The sequence below is a fragment of the Pseudopodoces humilis genome, chromosome 3 (genome assembly GCF_049639895.1).
Source record: "Pseudopodoces humilis isolate 2021_Gansu_Grassland_sample_001 chromosome 3, ASM4963989v1, whole genome shotgun sequence".
NCBI classification, from domain to species: domain Eukaryota; kingdom Metazoa; phylum Chordata; class Aves; order Passeriformes; family Paridae; genus Pseudopodoces; species Pseudopodoces humilis.
The window spans coordinates 4,801,072-4,818,703 of NC_142202.1; the positions used below are offsets into that span (position 1 = coordinate 4,801,072).

The 17,632-nt window shown below is 39.5% G+C and overlaps 1 protein-coding gene across 7 annotated transcripts in view; it reads left to right on the forward strand.

The window, feature by feature from the left end:
* The window catches only part of PLCB4 (phospholipase C beta 4), a 186,519-nt gene that overhangs the window by 135,110 nt on the left and 33,777 nt on the right, over nucleotides 1-17,632 (forward strand). For 5 of the 7 annotated variants that reach the window (XM_088052843.1, XM_088052842.1, XM_088052841.1 and 2 more), the window contains 10 exons: nucleotides 847-942; nucleotides 1,973-2,073; nucleotides 3,750-3,785; nucleotides 6,374-6,515; nucleotides 7,174-7,258; nucleotides 7,489-7,613; nucleotides 9,570-9,621; nucleotides 11,888-11,990; nucleotides 13,643-13,807; nucleotides 16,583-16,787. In XM_088052843.1, the coding sequence (XP_087908969.1) occupies nucleotides 847-942; nucleotides 1,973-2,073; nucleotides 3,750-3,785; nucleotides 6,374-6,515; nucleotides 7,174-7,258; nucleotides 7,489-7,613; nucleotides 9,570-9,621; nucleotides 11,888-11,990; nucleotides 13,643-13,807; nucleotides 16,583-16,787 (1,110 nt within the window). The remainder of the gene's footprint in view (nucleotides 1-846; nucleotides 943-1,972; nucleotides 2,074-3,749; nucleotides 3,786-6,373; nucleotides 6,516-7,173; nucleotides 7,259-7,488; nucleotides 7,614-9,569; nucleotides 9,622-11,887; nucleotides 11,991-13,642; nucleotides 13,808-16,582; nucleotides 16,788-17,632) is intronic. The other 2 variants (XM_005525442.3, XM_088052846.1) reach the window with 1 other exon arrangement.

Genomic DNA, 17,632 nt, shown 5'->3' on the forward strand with positions numbered 1-17,632 from the left:
GAGCTAAAATATAAGGCAGATAGAATCTCTTGTAAATTCTGCCGACACCAGTCTGTTTGCATTGCTGTGTTTTTCCAGGATAAGCATGAAATGAAATGGAATTTCAAATTGGTCTTCTTGCTGTTGTTGCCAGTTCTGATCTTTATCTTCTTTCAGTAACAATAATGTTGCTATATTAGTTTCCAGTATGGCTGTAATGATAAACCCTGGTCCTTCTCCATTCAAAGATAAGCACCCAGACCTTGCACTGGCTTCAGTCATACATGGCTGTGCTCCTGCTGTCTAACTGAAATGCACATGGAAACACAATTGAAAATCCAAGGACTTTGTCTCCATTTGCATGGATCAAGCCCTGGAGAGACAGCTGGCTGTTTATTCTGTGAGGAAGTAATATGCTTGCTCCAAAGACCTTTGAAGTGTGTGGAGATTTAGGAGGAATTTCTTCAGAGAAAGGATGATTAGACATTGGAATGGGCTGCCCGGAGAGGTGTTTAAGGAAAGACTGGATGTGGCATTCAACCACTCTGGTTGACAAAGGTGGTGGTTCAATCAGAGGTCAGATTCAATCTCAGAGGCCTTTTCCAATCGAATTGATTCTGTGCTTCTGTGAAATATTTTCCTAAATATTCTGTGAAATATTTTCCACTTTTCAGATCTAACAACAGTCTGTGTTTATTGATGCTACTTACTGTGTAAAATTTTAGTACCAACTGAAAAGTCAGAGGACTCATTAAACAGATGTAGATCTGAGGATCAGGGAATCATTTTTGATGGTTCTCTTGTATTTCTTCGTGCTACAAACTGTTCATGTCACGACTAATTTAATTTTATTTTTCATATTAACAGAACAGCTTGACGCTCTGAAAAAGATGATGGAGGCTGGGGAAACTACTGCACCTGTGAATATCCTGGAGGATGATAATGAAGAGGAAATAGAAAGCGGTGAGGATTTCCTGGAGAAGGGCTCTCAGGCATTGCCTGTAATAGATTACTGGGCTGGGTGCTCCTTACCCACGTGCCTGTGGTCTGTGGCAGCAGCAGCAGGTCTGGGCTCAGTGCAGGAGCATTTGTACAGACCCCAGCCTTGCCACCTCATCCCAGACAATTTTAACTTCCATTTACTGTTCAGAGCGTATATTAGAGCACCAACCAAGTCAGATTTTCATTCTGTCTGTGAGAGAGGGACTAAGAAGTTGTGATCTTTGCTTTGAAAACACATATTGTCACTGTGTTAGCATCAGAGGGATTATTGCATTATACTTTATAAGAATAAAATGAGGGAAAGGATTTTTCTTGCCAAACCTCAGTTATCCTCAGTGTAAATGTCCAGCTCTGAGCCAGTGATGTGGCCATCAGAGAAAAATACACATATTTAGAGTGTGATCCAACCCTGTTTTAAATGTCCACTTTCAGAATATGTAAATCACCTGCAAGTGCCTGAACCAGAGGACTGGCCTGTGACCTGTGTCATAGTGAATGTCCCAGCTTTAGCCTACCACCTGGTCCTCTCTTATATTTTACTTTATTTTTTTTCCCTTTATTTTTTTTTCAAGTATTGTATGGTCTAATGGAAAATCACCCTAAAAGCAAATGAGAGCCATTCCCTGTGTTGGGCACACAAGGAGTCTGACAATGCACTCAAGAAGCCTGGCCACTGGCATCTTCTTCAGTTCTTGTTATTTCCCAAGGCTATTGGCTTTTTTTTTTACACCTTCGCTAAGCAAAATACTGCTTACTTCAAAAATACAGCAAATAAAATTTCTCTTACTAATCATCTCAGGCCTTAGCTCTAATGTACTGCACTTGTAAACAGTTAACTAACTCTTAGAAATCTAATGCCCTGGATTTTATTCCTCTTTTTAAAAAGTGCCAAACCCAAACCTGTGAATTCAGCTGTCATTTGTTTCATGCCTTGCAAAGAAATCAGCAGTTGCTCTGGTTTTTGCACTGATCCTTTTTGTTTTCTATGCAGCTGACCAGGAAGAAGAAGCTCATCCTGAGTACAAATTTGGAAGTGACCTTACTGTAGATGATTATAGTCAAAAAGAAGCTGTTGCCATCAGTGTCAAAAAGGTGGGATTGCTTATTTCACATATATTTTTATGAAAACTTTCCAAGGAGGTTGTTGCCAAAGGCACTCTGCTTTGTGGAAACATCAGAGCACTTGTTGGAAGATTCAAACCTGAGATCTTCACCAGGTGCCCCTTGCATTTAAGTTCATGGGAACACAAAGTTTTGTAGCCAAAAATACTTGTTCAGGTAGGATGTACTCATTGAGGAAACAGAATCAGTATGTAGGGAGCAAACAAGTGAAGGGTTTAATCAGAAATACTAATTAAAGTCAGCAAGCAGTTTTCTGCTCCAGCCTCTGATATTTTACTTTGCATCTCAGGTTCAAAATCCTAACAAGAGGTGGAACATCATCTTCCTTGTTCAGCAGTATTTTTGCAGGGCTGCATTCTGTGTCTTCACTGCAGGGTTTCCCTGTGTAACTTTTCATGGCTAACCCTTAGGGTAGGTTCTCTCTTCCACCTACAGCAGTGAAGGCAAAACAGGACAATAATTCCTGGTGTGGTGGTGTGGCAGGGGGGCTCTATCAGACAAACAGCTGGCAGACAGGGGAAAAGTTCTCTTTTTTCCACTCATACCTGACAATTGCAGTTTATCAGTCTGTTCTCAGTAACTTGAATATTAGTTGATAGTAATTAGGTACAGAATATTGGAATTCAAAAGTAAGCTGCTCTGGCACTGAAGGCATTAATGCTGCTTGCTACAGAGAAAAGCCCATGTGTGAGGGCTAAGGTGACCTTATCAGATCGTGTTCCTCTCACTCAAGTATTTTGGCCACTTCTTCCCTCCTGCTTGTTTTCCTTTGGATCTTTCTCCAGACAGAAGTGTAGGTGTGGAAAATAGCAGTGTGTCTGTAGCAGTACCAATGCCATCAGACCTGCCTTCCGTGTAGCTCTTCAAGTCAACCACTTCGCTTCTTCAGGACATTTTTATGGTTCCTCATAATGAACTATCATTTCACTTCTTTGCTTTAGGGCAGTTTCATTTACTAAGTCAGCTGGTCATTAACTACCTGAATGTTTTGGTTGGGTGGGTTGTTTTTGTTGTTGTTGCTGTTGTTTTGAGGATTGGTTTTTTGTTTCCAAATTAGTCACTCATCCTCAGCACATGTCCTTGGGTAACTTCTCTGCTTCTTTGCTGATCAGTGACTTGATCTTTTTTCTGTAGGAATGTACATTCAGTGCCAAGATAATATTTATCTGAGATTCTCAGTAATGGTAGCTTTTAATTGAAGTCAGACACCAGACTGCTCCATTGCAAATAACATCAGGCCTTCTCCAATATGGACACTTCAAGCACTCTTAACCCTCAGTTTTCCGAGCCTGGCAGTTTGCACGTGCAGATCAGATGATCTTTATTGTGATATCTTTATCTGAGTGTGTTATTCTTTCATTCTTCTCTGAAGCTTCCTGTCCCCAGCATCTAGTGATAGCTCTGGTTTAGGCTTAACTGGCATCCTTCATCCCATTCCCATGGCTGAGTTTCAGATCTTGTGTACCCAAATTTGGAATAGACTACAGATTTTGGAAAGTGTTTGGGACCAATGAGCCATGCAGGAAGGTGGAATAGGGTTTATTTTTTGCTAAATGCATTAAGTTTTGAGGATTTTTCTCTCCTTACTGTGAGTGTTTCCTATTGCTTTTTCTTTGGGTAATGTCTATATATTTTTTTTCCCTTAGGCTGTTGAAGATTCTGAGCAAGAAAACAATAAAAAGGTGACACAGGATGTAATGTAGTTTATTTTATTGCTTTATATATAACATGCATATTACTTACCATGCATTCTCAGTGGTTTAACGATTTTATGCCTAGTTTCACTGCACCTATTTTTGAAATTTTCCTTCTGTCCTCTAGGGCTTCTTCTGCTATACTTTTATACTGGGGTCAGGGCTGTCAGAAAATCTGGGGACAGACAGGAGTGCATGACCTCTGCCTGCTTAGACGTATCTGATCTCAGTCTCCAATGTCATGCACTGGGAAACCAGTTCTCTGAATGGTGTTGAGATGTATCATCCCTGATTTATTTTCTCCTCTGCCCTTACCCTGACTGCACCTTGTTTTCCTCTCTCTTTTTCTTCCTTTTGCTTTCCCTTGGGACTTCTGCATTTATCTTCTCCCAGGAATCCCTTCTGTAAGACTTTTCCCACCTCTTTCCACTCTCCTCCTCCTCTTCTCTCATTCAAGCTGCTCCTGTTCATAACCACACTTTGTTTCAGTCTGTGTTGTTACCTAAGTGGGTTCTGCTTCTTTTCTTGAGGGGTGGGGAGGTGTAAATAACATGGAGATCAACTTTTCCCCCTTGTCCTCTCTATCCCCTAAGAGAGTCGTGTGCTGTTGTAACCATTCCTTTGTTTCTGTAGATTTCAAGAAACATTCCATCCTTACCCCTTTCTTAACTCAGAAAGTTGTGAACAGTGCAGAGTATAGCCCTACTCTAAAAATTAAGGGTATGCAAGGGAATAAGAAAAAAATCAATGGCTAATACATTGTCTTGGGACACTCTTTGAGCCAGAGTGTCACTAACACAGCCATAGAGCTGTACCTGCAGGGTACCATTGCCTGGGCACTGAGGCATCATAATCCCTTTGACTCCCTTTCCGCTGTGGTTCCTTTAGTTGTAGTGTGGATGGATCAAATACAATGATTACCTGTTCTGAGCGGTCAACAGGAGGCACTTTAAAGATGTCTGGGTTTTTGAAGATGGTCAGTTCTTCTTGAGTTAATGGCCTTTCAAAAGTTAAGATGCTGAAAAGAACTGGTTTCATTGAATAAATTTTACCTGAATTTGATCTAAGCTCTATGAACAGCTATTGACCTAGTAACAAAAAAAAAAAAAAACCAAACCCTGTTTTCTACTGACACAGGGATGTGCTGTTTGGGATATTTTGGGATCAGATCTGTGAACCGTCAGTTTGCACATTTCTGAAAAGCAGTTGGGTTGAGCCCTGATGATCAGCATTAAAATATGGTGTCAGTTTGATTTCACGGGCTGCTGGAAGTTTAATTCAGTCTAAAATGCACATACAACAATGTGTACCTGGACTCATTCTGCTAACTCAGTAATTCTATGCAGTCAGAAAATTGTGCTCCTTGTGACTATAATCATCTCATACCAGGGCATAAATGGTTCCACTTCACATGGTTTTCATTCTTTGAGATGTGTCTGCAATGCCTGGCTGGCAGAGGTGCCATAATGCTGGCAAGTGGGTTCACTTTTCCTTTACTCTCCCATCTCAGAGAGTAAATGAGTTGTAGTTGTAGTGTAGGTTCTGTGAACTGCATTTTCCTCCAAGCCCAGAAAGGGCTTGGTAGCACTTCCTCTTACTATATCCTGAGTCAATGGTGAGGGAGAACTTCTGACAAACACAAGCTGCAGTCTGAAAATAAAAAGCAGCATTGCAAGAATGTTCGAATACACTTCATACTTCCCAGCAGAAGGTCGGTGTCAGCCTACAGTCAGATTTTTTGGTCACTGGTTCACTGGTAGAACAACCAAAAATGCATGTGTGGGGAAAACATGATGAATTTGCAAAGGTTGCTTAGCTTGACAGAGGTACTTTTTTTCTTTTTTTCTTTTCTTCATTTCAGTGAAAAGAATGTTTCAAACTGGTTTAGGGAAAGGCAAATATTGGACAGGTAGAACCAGTTAAGAAGTGCTTCCTAATGTAGGTTTCTAGCAGATGAGATACTTGTAGAAAAGTTCTGTTATAAATAAAGTGCATATTTATATAGGTGATGGATTCAGGGTTTTATCAGTTGAAGCAGATAAGAATATGAACTTGTTGGTCTTATGACATCTGTTTGTCCAGTGAAGGCTGTGGTTCCTACATGTTGGTTTGCTTCTATTAGTAAAGATTAACAGTGGAACCTATTTGTGTTTTGATGCTGAGGAAGTTCTACTGAATGCCAAGTATACACAGTTTCTATCAGAAAATGCATATTAAATCACAATTTTTGGAATTTATTTGACAAAGATGGATCATTATCTCCCAGCATTGTTCAGGCTGTTGGAATATTTATCTTTTATCCCAGTGTTATCCTACTAACTTCATGTAATATTTACCCACTGCTTAGGAGCTTTTCTGTCATCAGCCCTCTTGCATGCATCCTGTAACACTGAGAGTTTTATATCAACAAGAAAATAAATTTTAACTTGTGACACTAAACTTCCACTTTTCTTGTATTAATTTGCACTCTCTTTAACCTTCTGCAGATTTGGCTATAATTTTGTCCCTCCTTTGAAAAACCCAACAACAGTGTTTGCACACAGAAATGGTGATTGTTCTTTTTAATGTGTTTGCAGGGTTTAGTAACTGTGGAAGATGAACAAGCGTGGATGGCATCTTACAAATATGTAGGTGCCACAACCAATATACATCCATATTTATCAACAATGGTCAACTATGCTCAACCTGTAAAATTTCAAGGTTTCGATGTAGCAGAAGGTAACATAAAAGGTTGAATGAAATACAAGTATTTGCTTAACCTAGGTAGTTTTTTAATCTCTACATTCCCTAAATTTAGAAATAAAGGCGTAAGATTTTTATAGTTTAATGACCATCATCAGTATGTTTGTGGACCTGTTTCCTTGAATGTGAAGTTAGCTTGTTATTCCATTAGTCATCCACATGGAGTCACTAAATTACTGGGAGAATATGAAGCTGTTGAGATTGGTTCTATTCCGTGGGCCTTTCCAACAGAAATATTTTTTTTTAGTTCATCTCTCTCTGCAGTAAGGTGAGCAAGGCTGTCACAGTGGTGAGCAGTGAGCTGGTACTGCACACCAGACCATTTATCATGTTGGTTTGCCTTATCTACCACACAGTGCAGGCTCTGAATAACAATATTGTCCTAAACAAAAGATGAAAATTTTGTTGATTTCCCAAGGAGTGAAACAGAAAAGCGAGTCAGAAATAGTATGAAATTTATCATCGCTGTAATTTGCTTCTATGAAATTTCTTATCACTATAATTTGATTCAATGAGTAATAGATAATGGGGAAAGAGACAAAAAATTGCTGTGTCCTGCTGTTACAGTGCATGATTTTGAGTTGTGATTTGTCATTACAGAAGTGTTTTAAAATGTCTTGTCTTTTCTTTCTAGAACGTAATATTCACCATAACATGTCCTCTTTCAATGAATCAGTCGGACTAGGGTATTTGAAGACTCATGCCATTGAGTTTGTGAAGTATCCTTTCACCTCCTCATCCCACTTTTCTACCACTCCTAAAATCAAGCAGTGCACCTTTCTAGATTTAGTGTTGCATGTCTACAAAGGAAAAGGGGAAGTACCTCATGGAAGGAGAAATAGTGAGATTCACATAAGAGGTATTTTCATGTTGAAATACTGAAGATACCAGGACATGACTCCACATTTCTATGATGATTTCATTTCATTTTCCTTGATGAATTCCATAGTTATAATAAACGACAAATGAGTCGGATATACCCAAAGGGAGGCCGTGTGGATTCCAGTAATTACATGCCTCAAATTTTCTGGAACGCTGGCTGCCAGATGGTCTCACTGAACTATCAGACCCCAGGTAGGCAGCAACGACCAGTGAACCTCAATCCTAAAGAATGGCTTGGGCAGTAACTCTCAAACAGATGCCATGGATTTGCTTCTGGCATTTTTTGAGGGAACAGACATATGGCTAAATAATACAGCAGGGTGGAATTACAGAAGCGTAAGACAAGGAGCAATAAAAAAAGCCATGCACAGAAGGAAAATTCAGTCCCCTTTTATGGAAAAAATAATGGAGTATTGCATCTTCTCACAGAAATGGTTTTTTATTAATAAAAAGTGTTAATTACAGGGAAATCAGTGCTTTCAGAAAACACAGCTCTGGCACAGTTGGGTGTGTGTATGCAAAGCAAAGATGGAGTGCACAGATTAAGATGGTAAAAAGTAATGAGTGTGTGACAAATGCATTTCTAGACCAGTTATTGTGAAGTGTTAGGAGTCATGTGCTCAGCAGCAGAGGATGGGGTCTGAGATCCCAGCTGAGAGAATGGTGCCAGGGAATGGAAATGCTGCTCCACAGGGTGATCTGAGAGGAGATGCATTGTTCCTGTTCAGTGAAGGTGTGAGTATAGCAGAGCAGGCTTTTTGTTGTTTTGATGGGTTTGTTTAATTTATCTAAGAATATCTTCAGTCATACATCTAGAACAGACCTGTTTTCCTTTTCCTTTTTCTGGCTGTGGCAGTGCTTTTGTGCTTACTTCCCCCTCCCTGAACAGTGTCTTTGGTACTGCAGACACTCCTCATGATCAACCCCCGAGTTCTGTCTTGCAAAGCTGTGCCCCAATTTCACCAGCTGAGGAAACAGGAGAAGGGATACACTGGAATATGCTGCTTGTAGAGCACTCCACTGGACATGACAGGGAGGCTGGAGCAGAAATACAAACCTCACTCTGCTCCCAACACTGCCTCTGCCCACTGCATGTCATTCCCAGCCCTTTTATACTGCAAATTACGAGTAGTAATTGTCCAGGTGGAAGTAAGCAACTTTCCTGTATTCCTCTTCTGTGATCCAGCTGTGCTTCAAGATGAAGATGATTGAGGAAATAAAAGATTGAGGAAATAAAAGTTACAGCTGCCCAGTAAGTCCAGTAACACCTGGTATGGGCATATGACAATCTTGTATTTGGCGTATCAGAGCACCAACAGAATAGATTTTGTTTCCTTTGAAGGTACAGCCAGTTGGGCAAGAGAAATACCTGTTTTGTTGCTAAACTAGGAGGTTATATTCCTGTGTAAGTAGAAACCTGCAGGAAAATATTTCATTTTTTACAAAATTCTGGAGAGGGTTGGATGAGAGGGAGGTTGTTACATGTTTATGATGTGTCTTTCTATACAAGTGCTGTAACAATGCACTCAGTGAAACTCACATGCTTTTAAATTTTGAAACAAAGCAATGCTGCTGTGATCTTTGTGTGGTGTTTTATTCAACTAAGTCCACAGAAAACCAGTGGGATATGCACCCCACCTTCTTTAAAACATCAAGCTACAGACAGCTTCTTCAGAGGTAGTTGTCTGTGGTCATTGTGACAGAATACATTCTTCAAGGATGTCTCCTCTAGTATATTTTTTATTCTGAGGTTTGTTGCACTCTTAAAGCTCTTTATCCTCTCTTATTCAAAGTGATCTGCAGAAATGGGGACATCTCTGCTGTAGATACCAAAAGTTAGATGATGGAAATCCCATCCCAGGCACTTAACATGTCCACAGTTGTTACTTCCCTGCCAGCCAAGTTTGAATTCAGGGAAAGACTGTTTCCTAAGCACAGCATAGACTTCAGCATGCTTGGTAAAGCTGTTACTCCTGTGAAAAAACATTAAGTTTTCCTGTTGCTTCCTTTTATTTCTTACATGTGGGTTTTGTGTGCATTAATTTTTTTATTTCAACTTATTATCCTGGGAAAACAGTCTTATTTTCTGATCTAGTTCATGACCTGCATTATTCAGCAGGAAAGTTAGTAAATTTTCTCTCTTGACAGATTTGGCAATGCAGTTGAATCAAGGAAAATTTGAGTACAATGGATCGTGCGGGTGAGTGATATGATTTAAACTGTTGTCACTGTGTATCAGAGTCCTTTACTAAGGTTTTAATGAAATTTTGTCACTATTAATTATGTGTTACAAAAGGAAAATGGGATGCTAGGTGAAGAGTAGAAATTAGCAGAGTTCAGGGAGAATTATCCCCCATAAGGAGGTACTGTAATGAATATGCTTTTAATTATGCCCAGTTTTTAAATGAGATCGAAGAGGCTTTGTGTTCATATTATGAAGATCATTAATACTGTACACAGATATTTAAATACATCTCCACCTTCTGTTCTCATCTTTCTTTGAAGATATGCCTCAGAATGGAGATTCATTGCACAGTTAACAGAATTGCCAAATTTACTTGGACAAGTGGAATCTGAATACATAGGGAACATATTTTTAATCTGTGTACTCTTAATTGGAGCACAGATTTCACAGAGAATACTGAAGTGTTTCATCTAAGTTCTTGCTCATGATTTTTGCATGACAAAGGATGGTCAGTTAATACTGACATATTTTTCTCAAATGTTGAGCATAGACCTTAATAGGATAGACTGATCATTAGCACCAGGAGAGAAGGGGAAGCTTAATGAATCACAGGAAATGACAGTCCAGAAACACATTAGAATCTGCAAACTCTTCCTGGGAAGGAACTACTCTTTTACTACTGCAGATCTTATTCAGAAAGAAAATCTGAGTAGATGGAACTTGGTAAAATTCCTCATTTGCAGAATGGGCACACAGTGCTTAGCCATTCCATGCCATCATTGCAGTTGGGAGCACTCCAAAAGAGGCTCTTGGCTTTGACAAAGGTGCAGGCTCTGTAACTTCAGTCAAAATAACAAGAACAGAAAAAAACCAAAGCTTTTCTATGGCAGAGTTTGGTTGCTTTCTTGTTGGACCCACCAGCTTAGTAAAAGAGTACCTGCTTACTTTTGCCAATTTCTCTGAAGGACAGGAAAAATTACCAACTAAATTCCTGGATTCTTACAACAGTTTTTTGATAATTATGTTGTGGTAATGCACGGTAATATTTTGATATGCTTTGTAAATGTGGTGGTGTTCCAGTTACAGAAAGGAAATTAGAAACTGAACATTTCCTTCTGCCTGTACTCCTCTTTTCTTAGACTTGCAGCTTTCATGCTGATGAAACAAGATCATTTCAGCATTTTTTATTTCAGCAGGCTGAAAACAGAAGCTAGGGATAGTTAGTTCCCTTCTGCACCAACCTACTTTAAATTAATGGAATATTAAGAAATCATTTTTCTAATGGAAGAAAAACATTTTTAATGGAAGAAAAAGGAGTAATATTGCTTTCAAACAGAAACCATGTTATTAAAAAAATGGGTGAAAACATTGACATTATTTCCATTGGAATTTTTCTAGCATTTTTTAATCTCTGAATTCTTTCTAGAATTTATAATACATAAATTTATAATATTTTAACATTTATAATATTTTATAATATAATATTTATAATATATATTTATAATATTTTTTACCAGTGATTCACTAGAGAGACTAAGAATGGATAAAAATTAATCTTCTAGCAGCTTTGTCTGTCAGGGTTACAGAATTAGCATGATTTTTCTGATTCTACATTTTCTTCCATCAGTGGAAGAGAATGTCTGTAATATGCAGCTTTTCTGCAGTGATCAACTGCAGTTTCATTTTGATGGGAGGATCCTTAGGTTTTGGTGCAGAGCACATATTGGCTTCATTGATATGTTGATCCAGTGTGAGGTCCTCAGGGTGGTATTGTTTTTGTGGTGGTACCTTTCATGCTGCTATAATTAACAATCTGTCAGTGCTGACATTATCAGTTGTTTCCCCCAAGGTTTCATAAGCACAATGAAAAAATTAGCTTCAAGCTGAAATTTAGTTTATGAGTCTTGAACTCTAAGGAACTGCTTCATTTGGAAAAACAAAATTGAAAAATCCCTCTGTGCTTTTCCAAAGTGTTAAAGTATTAAAACGAATGAGAGCATCTGTATTTTATTATATGATAACTCCCTGTATTTTTAAACTGTCTTACTCAGTTGTTCTGAAATGTCTTGATTATTTTGATTACATTTATTTTATCTTAAAATCCTGGATTGAGTTCATCTCTCAGTAACTGGTAATTCAAAATTAAAATTAATCTTTAGTAATACTTTCTTTTACTTCCTCACACTTGCAGCTGGAATGATTCTGTATTTCATATGTATTTAATACAATTTTAATTTCCAGTCCAGAATAATTTTCTCTTTTTTTTTCCCCTTGAAATAAGGTATCTACTAAAGCCAGATTTCATGCGAAGACCAGACAGGACGTTTGACCCCTTCTCTGAAACTCCTGTAGATGGTGTTATTGCTGCAACATGTTCTGTACAGGTAAAACAGCAACAGACAGCTGGCATCACATCCAACAGCACATTTAAAATCATCAGAAATAGGATATATACAGTAAATGTGCTTGGACTGGGTAGATTCCAGCAAATTGTTTCTTTTTTTTTATATTGCTGGCTAAGTTGCCTTTGTTTACTTGATCTTAGTGGAATGTGATAGAATTAGAAATTATGTGTTATTACACATTGTCATATTCTAACAGCTTTCATGGTCTTTTTGAAACACATGAGCCCACACAAATGGATAAAGGAGTGAAGTTTGTTTGCATGTTCCATATGAAATTGCTCAACATCACTTGTCAGTAGAGAGCAGGGAGGAATCTGGGCACACATGGACAGGATATTTTCAAAATGAACAGAGAAAAATGGTTGATGTGAGTCAGGCCTTTACTTTGGAGTTATTTATGAGTAACAAAGTCCATAAAACTCCTGTTGTAGTTCTAAAGCATGGTTAGGTACCAAGTTCTGGAAGGAGGCTGATGATTGTAAAACCTGTTTTGTGAACAAAAGACTTCAGCTTTTATTTAACATTTTCCATGTGCTGCATTTAAATTTCACACCATCGCTGGTCAAGCATTCCTCATGCATTCTAGATGTTTAACTAAGTTCCATTTCACCTCTAGAAGAATAAACATGTTTTATTAATGGTGTTTTTCTTGAATGGTAATAAAAGCACTGTCCCTCCAAGAAGAAAGTGGGATAGTTCCTAGGTCATGTAGTTTGACAGTTACTTTTCTTTTGTGACTAAAACTACTATAAAATTCCATACAAATTTTGTAATTAAGGTGCTGAGTGGACCAAAAGCCAGCAGTGATACCCCTCAGCCACATAATTTTTCATATCTGTTATCCAGAGTGTTCCCTGGAAGGATGTTAGGTCATAGAAACAAAAGGATTTGGAATGAGCTTAGGTCTGTGAAATCATGTTTCAGTTTTTTTCTTCCCTCCTTGATTGTAGTAATGAAAACATTAGCTGTGTTTTTAAGTAATAGATCATCTTGATGAAATAAAATTTTTCACTGGAGTAATCACCTGCTGTGGCTAGATTAATCTTGACTTGGAGTGGAATGGCAACAAATCTTCATATGTATAACGATACAGAGGAATTGTGTGCATTTTTTCACTTTTTAAGCATCCTGCACTTTCCAGACACACAATATGGAGTCAGATTGACACATGATTAGTTTCAAGCCTTCACCTAACTGAAAGCAGAGCAATAGTATCCTTTCACCTCTTGTGGTCAAGATGGATCATAGAAAAAAGTGCTTCTGAACAGTGTTTGGAGTTGTGGAATAGCAGTGCCAGCTCTGGTTGTTCCATTCAGTGTTTCCATACAGTGAATGCTTCTGTGAGACACTGCCTGGTTGGGATGACTGAGAACTGGTAATACCATAGCACAGTCATTTCAGGTGAAGGTTATATTTATATATCTGATCACAAAAGCTTAGTTATATTTATATATCTCATCACAAAAGCTTTTCTAAAGAGGTGCAGTTTAAAATACACCATTTTCATATAAGGAACTAAACGCATCTGCCAGCTATAAACCATTTTTCAGAGTGATGTCAGTAAAAAATGACCACTATTTCCAATATCCTTACTTTGTATTGCTTTTCCTTACTCTCTTACTGTGTTGCAGGTGATATCTGGCCAGTTCTTGTCAGACAAGAAGATTGGGACCTATGTGGAGGTGGATATGTACGGGCTGCCCACGGACACGATACGCAAGGAGTTCCGCACGCGCATGGTGATGAACAATGGCCTGAACCCTGTTTACAACGAGGAGTCCTTCGTCTTTAGGAAGGTAGGATGTGGGATCTCTGCAAAGCACAATCTCTGTGGTTTGCTTGTGCCCATGAGCTTCCCTGCCCTCCTGAGCCAGCCCTCTCTGTTTCAGCCCGACTGCTCACACGGATGAGTGCTGCTCCCATGGAAAAGGGTTTGTAGGGCCCCTGTTTACTGCAGTAAACAATGTAAAGCTGAAATCAGCTTTCAACAGGCTGCTTGGTTTTGGTTTGTTTTGTTTGGTTTTTTTAATTTTGCTTTGGTTTTATTTTTCTAATGGATAACCTCTGTAGCTATCACATGATTTTTTTTTGTTGTTTTTGTTTCCATTTGGCTTTTTCCTCCCCTTTGCTTCCTCCTCCCACTTGGAGGTAGCCACCTCCTCTGTGACCATGCCTGTGTTCAAGGTATGCAGTCTGCTCAGAATGAGCCCCGCTGGTGGACACCATCATTCCCTGGAGATTTCTTCTTCCCTGCCCTGGCAGTGGCTGCATTCTTGCACTGTTCCTTCAGCCCAGAGGGCAGGTGAGATGCTGCATCCAAAGCTAAGGTCAATGTCATTACATGGAAAAATTGGAAGGGTGCTGTGTTCCTCAGGTGTGTTACCAGCTCCCTCCTTCAGTAGTCCATGTGCATCATGTACCTTTTTCTTTATTTTTGTTTTTTTTCAATACCAAAAGAAAAACAACCCTTTTTTTTCTTGGCATGGGGGACTTAAAGAAAGAGACCATTTGTCCATGTTCAGTTTTTATCTCTTGGTCTTTATATATATATATATGATACACACACACACATATATATATATATTATTTTTCTTCTGTTGCCTGGAGTTTCATCCAGACTACATGTGTTACAGTGCTGTCTTTGATAACATCTGTTTTGCTTACACCTGTTTTGTTGTCATGCAAAACTGTTGCTCTTTTATTCCAAAGTTCAGACTTCTATTCCAAATTTCAGATTTTGCTGAGTAGTGATAGCACTTCACACTTGGGTATATTACACACTTAATCTGCTTTCCTGACAGCATAGCCAGTTTTTAATAGAAATTTAGTTGATGCAAGAGGTTTTTTTTTAACTCATATTCTGGACTGAATGTGACTTCAAGTGCTTTTCTCTGTGTGTGAGGAGGCACAGGGAAGATGCTTATGTACAAACAAATCTGCTGCTCGTGGCTTGCTGGCCATATGACCAGCATTTTCTGCTGTCTGATTTCTTACATCAAAAGGGTCACAAATTCCAGGGTCCTCCCCTGTGCAACCTCTGTGTTGGACATGGGTACAGAGTCTGAGGCCAGTACTTCTCATTACTACTCTTCAGTGAGCAATCTCATGGTCACACCTTCTCTTGAACTCTTAGGTCAGACAATAAATTATTATTCTTCACCTCAGGCACTTATCATATCTTAGCAGTGTAATCAGCATACAGTGAAGATCAAGCAGGTGAGTGGCAGGAACGCAGCTGGAAGGATTCCTCTAGCTGGAGATACTGAAGGCACGGGGTGCACAGTGCTAAAACATCCTGAGAGGGTGGAAGTGCCTACCAGGATACCACAGAACAAATTAATGGAGAGGGAACAATAAACTTAGTCCCCACTTCTGCTCCCTGGCAAATCTATGTCAAAGACCATCGTGTAATGAAACATGTGCTGATCTGTGACCTGTAGGGGAGAGATCTTACCTGCCCTGCTTGGGTTGCAGTGTTCTCCTCAGGCTGATGCTTAACCCCTACACAGTTGTTCTCAGGTACTGTGTTTGATTGTTCTTCTGTCACGTTTTTTGTTTTTATTTTAATTAAAATAAAGTTTCAGTCATTCTAACCTGGGTTCTGTGTTGTCCCTCTGTTGTGTAAGGGGAGGAGGGAGTAAGTGCTGGTGGTGACCTTTGCTGGGAGTATTAAGTTGTAATTGAGGAGAGCAGGATATCCAGGAACTGCTCGCATGGGTTCAGAGACCAAAAGCAGCCTTTATTTTGTGCCCCCCGAGACTGAAAATGGAAGTGACGGGAAAGGTCTAAGGGAGAAGGCAGACAGTTTTCTGAGGTTTTCCCTTTTATCCCACAGGTGCTGGTGAATAGCACCAGGTAGGGAAGGAGTGGGAAATCTTTCTCAGTGTATGGTTGAGGTGGGCTGGCAGAGGAGCTGAACCTCTGTTAGTTTGCCTCCTCCTCACTGCTTCATGCACAGAGGCAGCACCTTTGTTCCAGGGAGGGCAGAGGATCTCTTTGTTCCTGTCCTGGTCAGCCCAGGTGGGGACTGAGACATGCAGGAGGCTGCAGCATCCCTGCTCCCCATGCATGCCTTGAACCCCCCATATCCTGAGTGCAGCACACCCACCTCTGCTGGCAGCACAGCATTTCAGCAGCTCAGACATCCCCATCAGCCTGTGCTTGCACTCTCCTTGCCCTTTTGGATGCATCCCAAATCCCATCTTTCTGTCATAATTCCTCCTGATCCAGCACTACCTGCCCTTTGATTGCTGCTGTATCTGTCGTTTCCCATGCAGTATTTACCTGCCTTCTTATCAGTGTCACCAGTCTTCAGTAATGAAAAATAAACATACAAAATATTTAGCTGGTGTAACTGTGAGCTGCAGGATTTACATAACCTGAAATCTACCCGTTATTTAGGGTGAAAAAAAGCTCTTCTAGGAAAGATTCATTTTGAAAAGTGGGGTTTGCAGGGAATGACCTGATCTTAGAGTGATGATAGTTTCTGGCATCCAAAGTTCACACATGGGAGGCGAGGAGGGAGCAACTGTATCAGTGTCATTAAATGTCTGCATTTTGTGGCTTTCCAGGTTATCCTCCCTGATCTTGCTGTCCTGAGAATAGCAGTGTATGATGACAATAATAAACTGATTGGTCAGAGGATCCTGCCTCTGGATGGACTGCAAGCAGGTTACAGACACATTTCCCTTCGGAATGAGGGCAACAAACCACTCTCTCTTCCGACGGTTTTCTGCAACATTGTGCTTAAAACATACGTGCCTGATGGTTTTGGAGGTGAGACGAGCCTTTATCTCGGTGTGCTGTGGTTCTTGAGTGTTGGTGTGCAAGTCCTGAAGTGCTCCAGTGTCACTGTGCCAGCCAGAAGCATACATGCAGTGCTGGAGGATGGAAAGATTCAGTATTTCTAACATTCTGTAACTCCTTGGAATCTCTGGATATTGAGTTAAGAAATCTGCTTTTTACCCAAGTGCTTGCCTAAGTGTTAATGATAAAAGCATGTATCTACTAAATGACAAAATAATGTGGAAAATAAGCTACTACTACTCAGCTTAATTTAATTTTCTCTGTTGACAATTTAGAAAGAGTCCTTTTTTTATTATATTTTGTCTGACATAAATATTTGTAAGGTTTGGATGTACTTTATCTATATTGGTTGGCCTGTAAGTATAAAAAAATTCATCCAGAAACTGTTTTTTTCAAACAAAAACAATTCTATATTCTAGGGAATATTGGTGTATTTTTAGAAATGGCTAGTGAAAAAAAATAGCATTTTTCTCTCCTGATTTTACATGTTTTTCGTGTGGTTCAATTGTTTTTGGATGCTCAGGAAAATTATTTTAACGTGAGCTGTTTCCACAATCAGGTTGGCAGAGCTGTGGTAATTTATACTGAACAGTGGCCAATTGCCACACGTGTGTGTGGGAACAGAGAGCAGAGAATATTCATTACTCCACTAAAATCAGTGTCATGCATGAGTTCCCCCTGAGAGAAAGGGATTCTTCACCCTAGATGAAATTTGCTTGTACACTGGACAATACACAAACCATTTAAAACTGTAAAATAGGAATTGCACAAAAGGTTAGTGCTCTGACTCTGCAGCAATTACCTTAGGGGTTCCT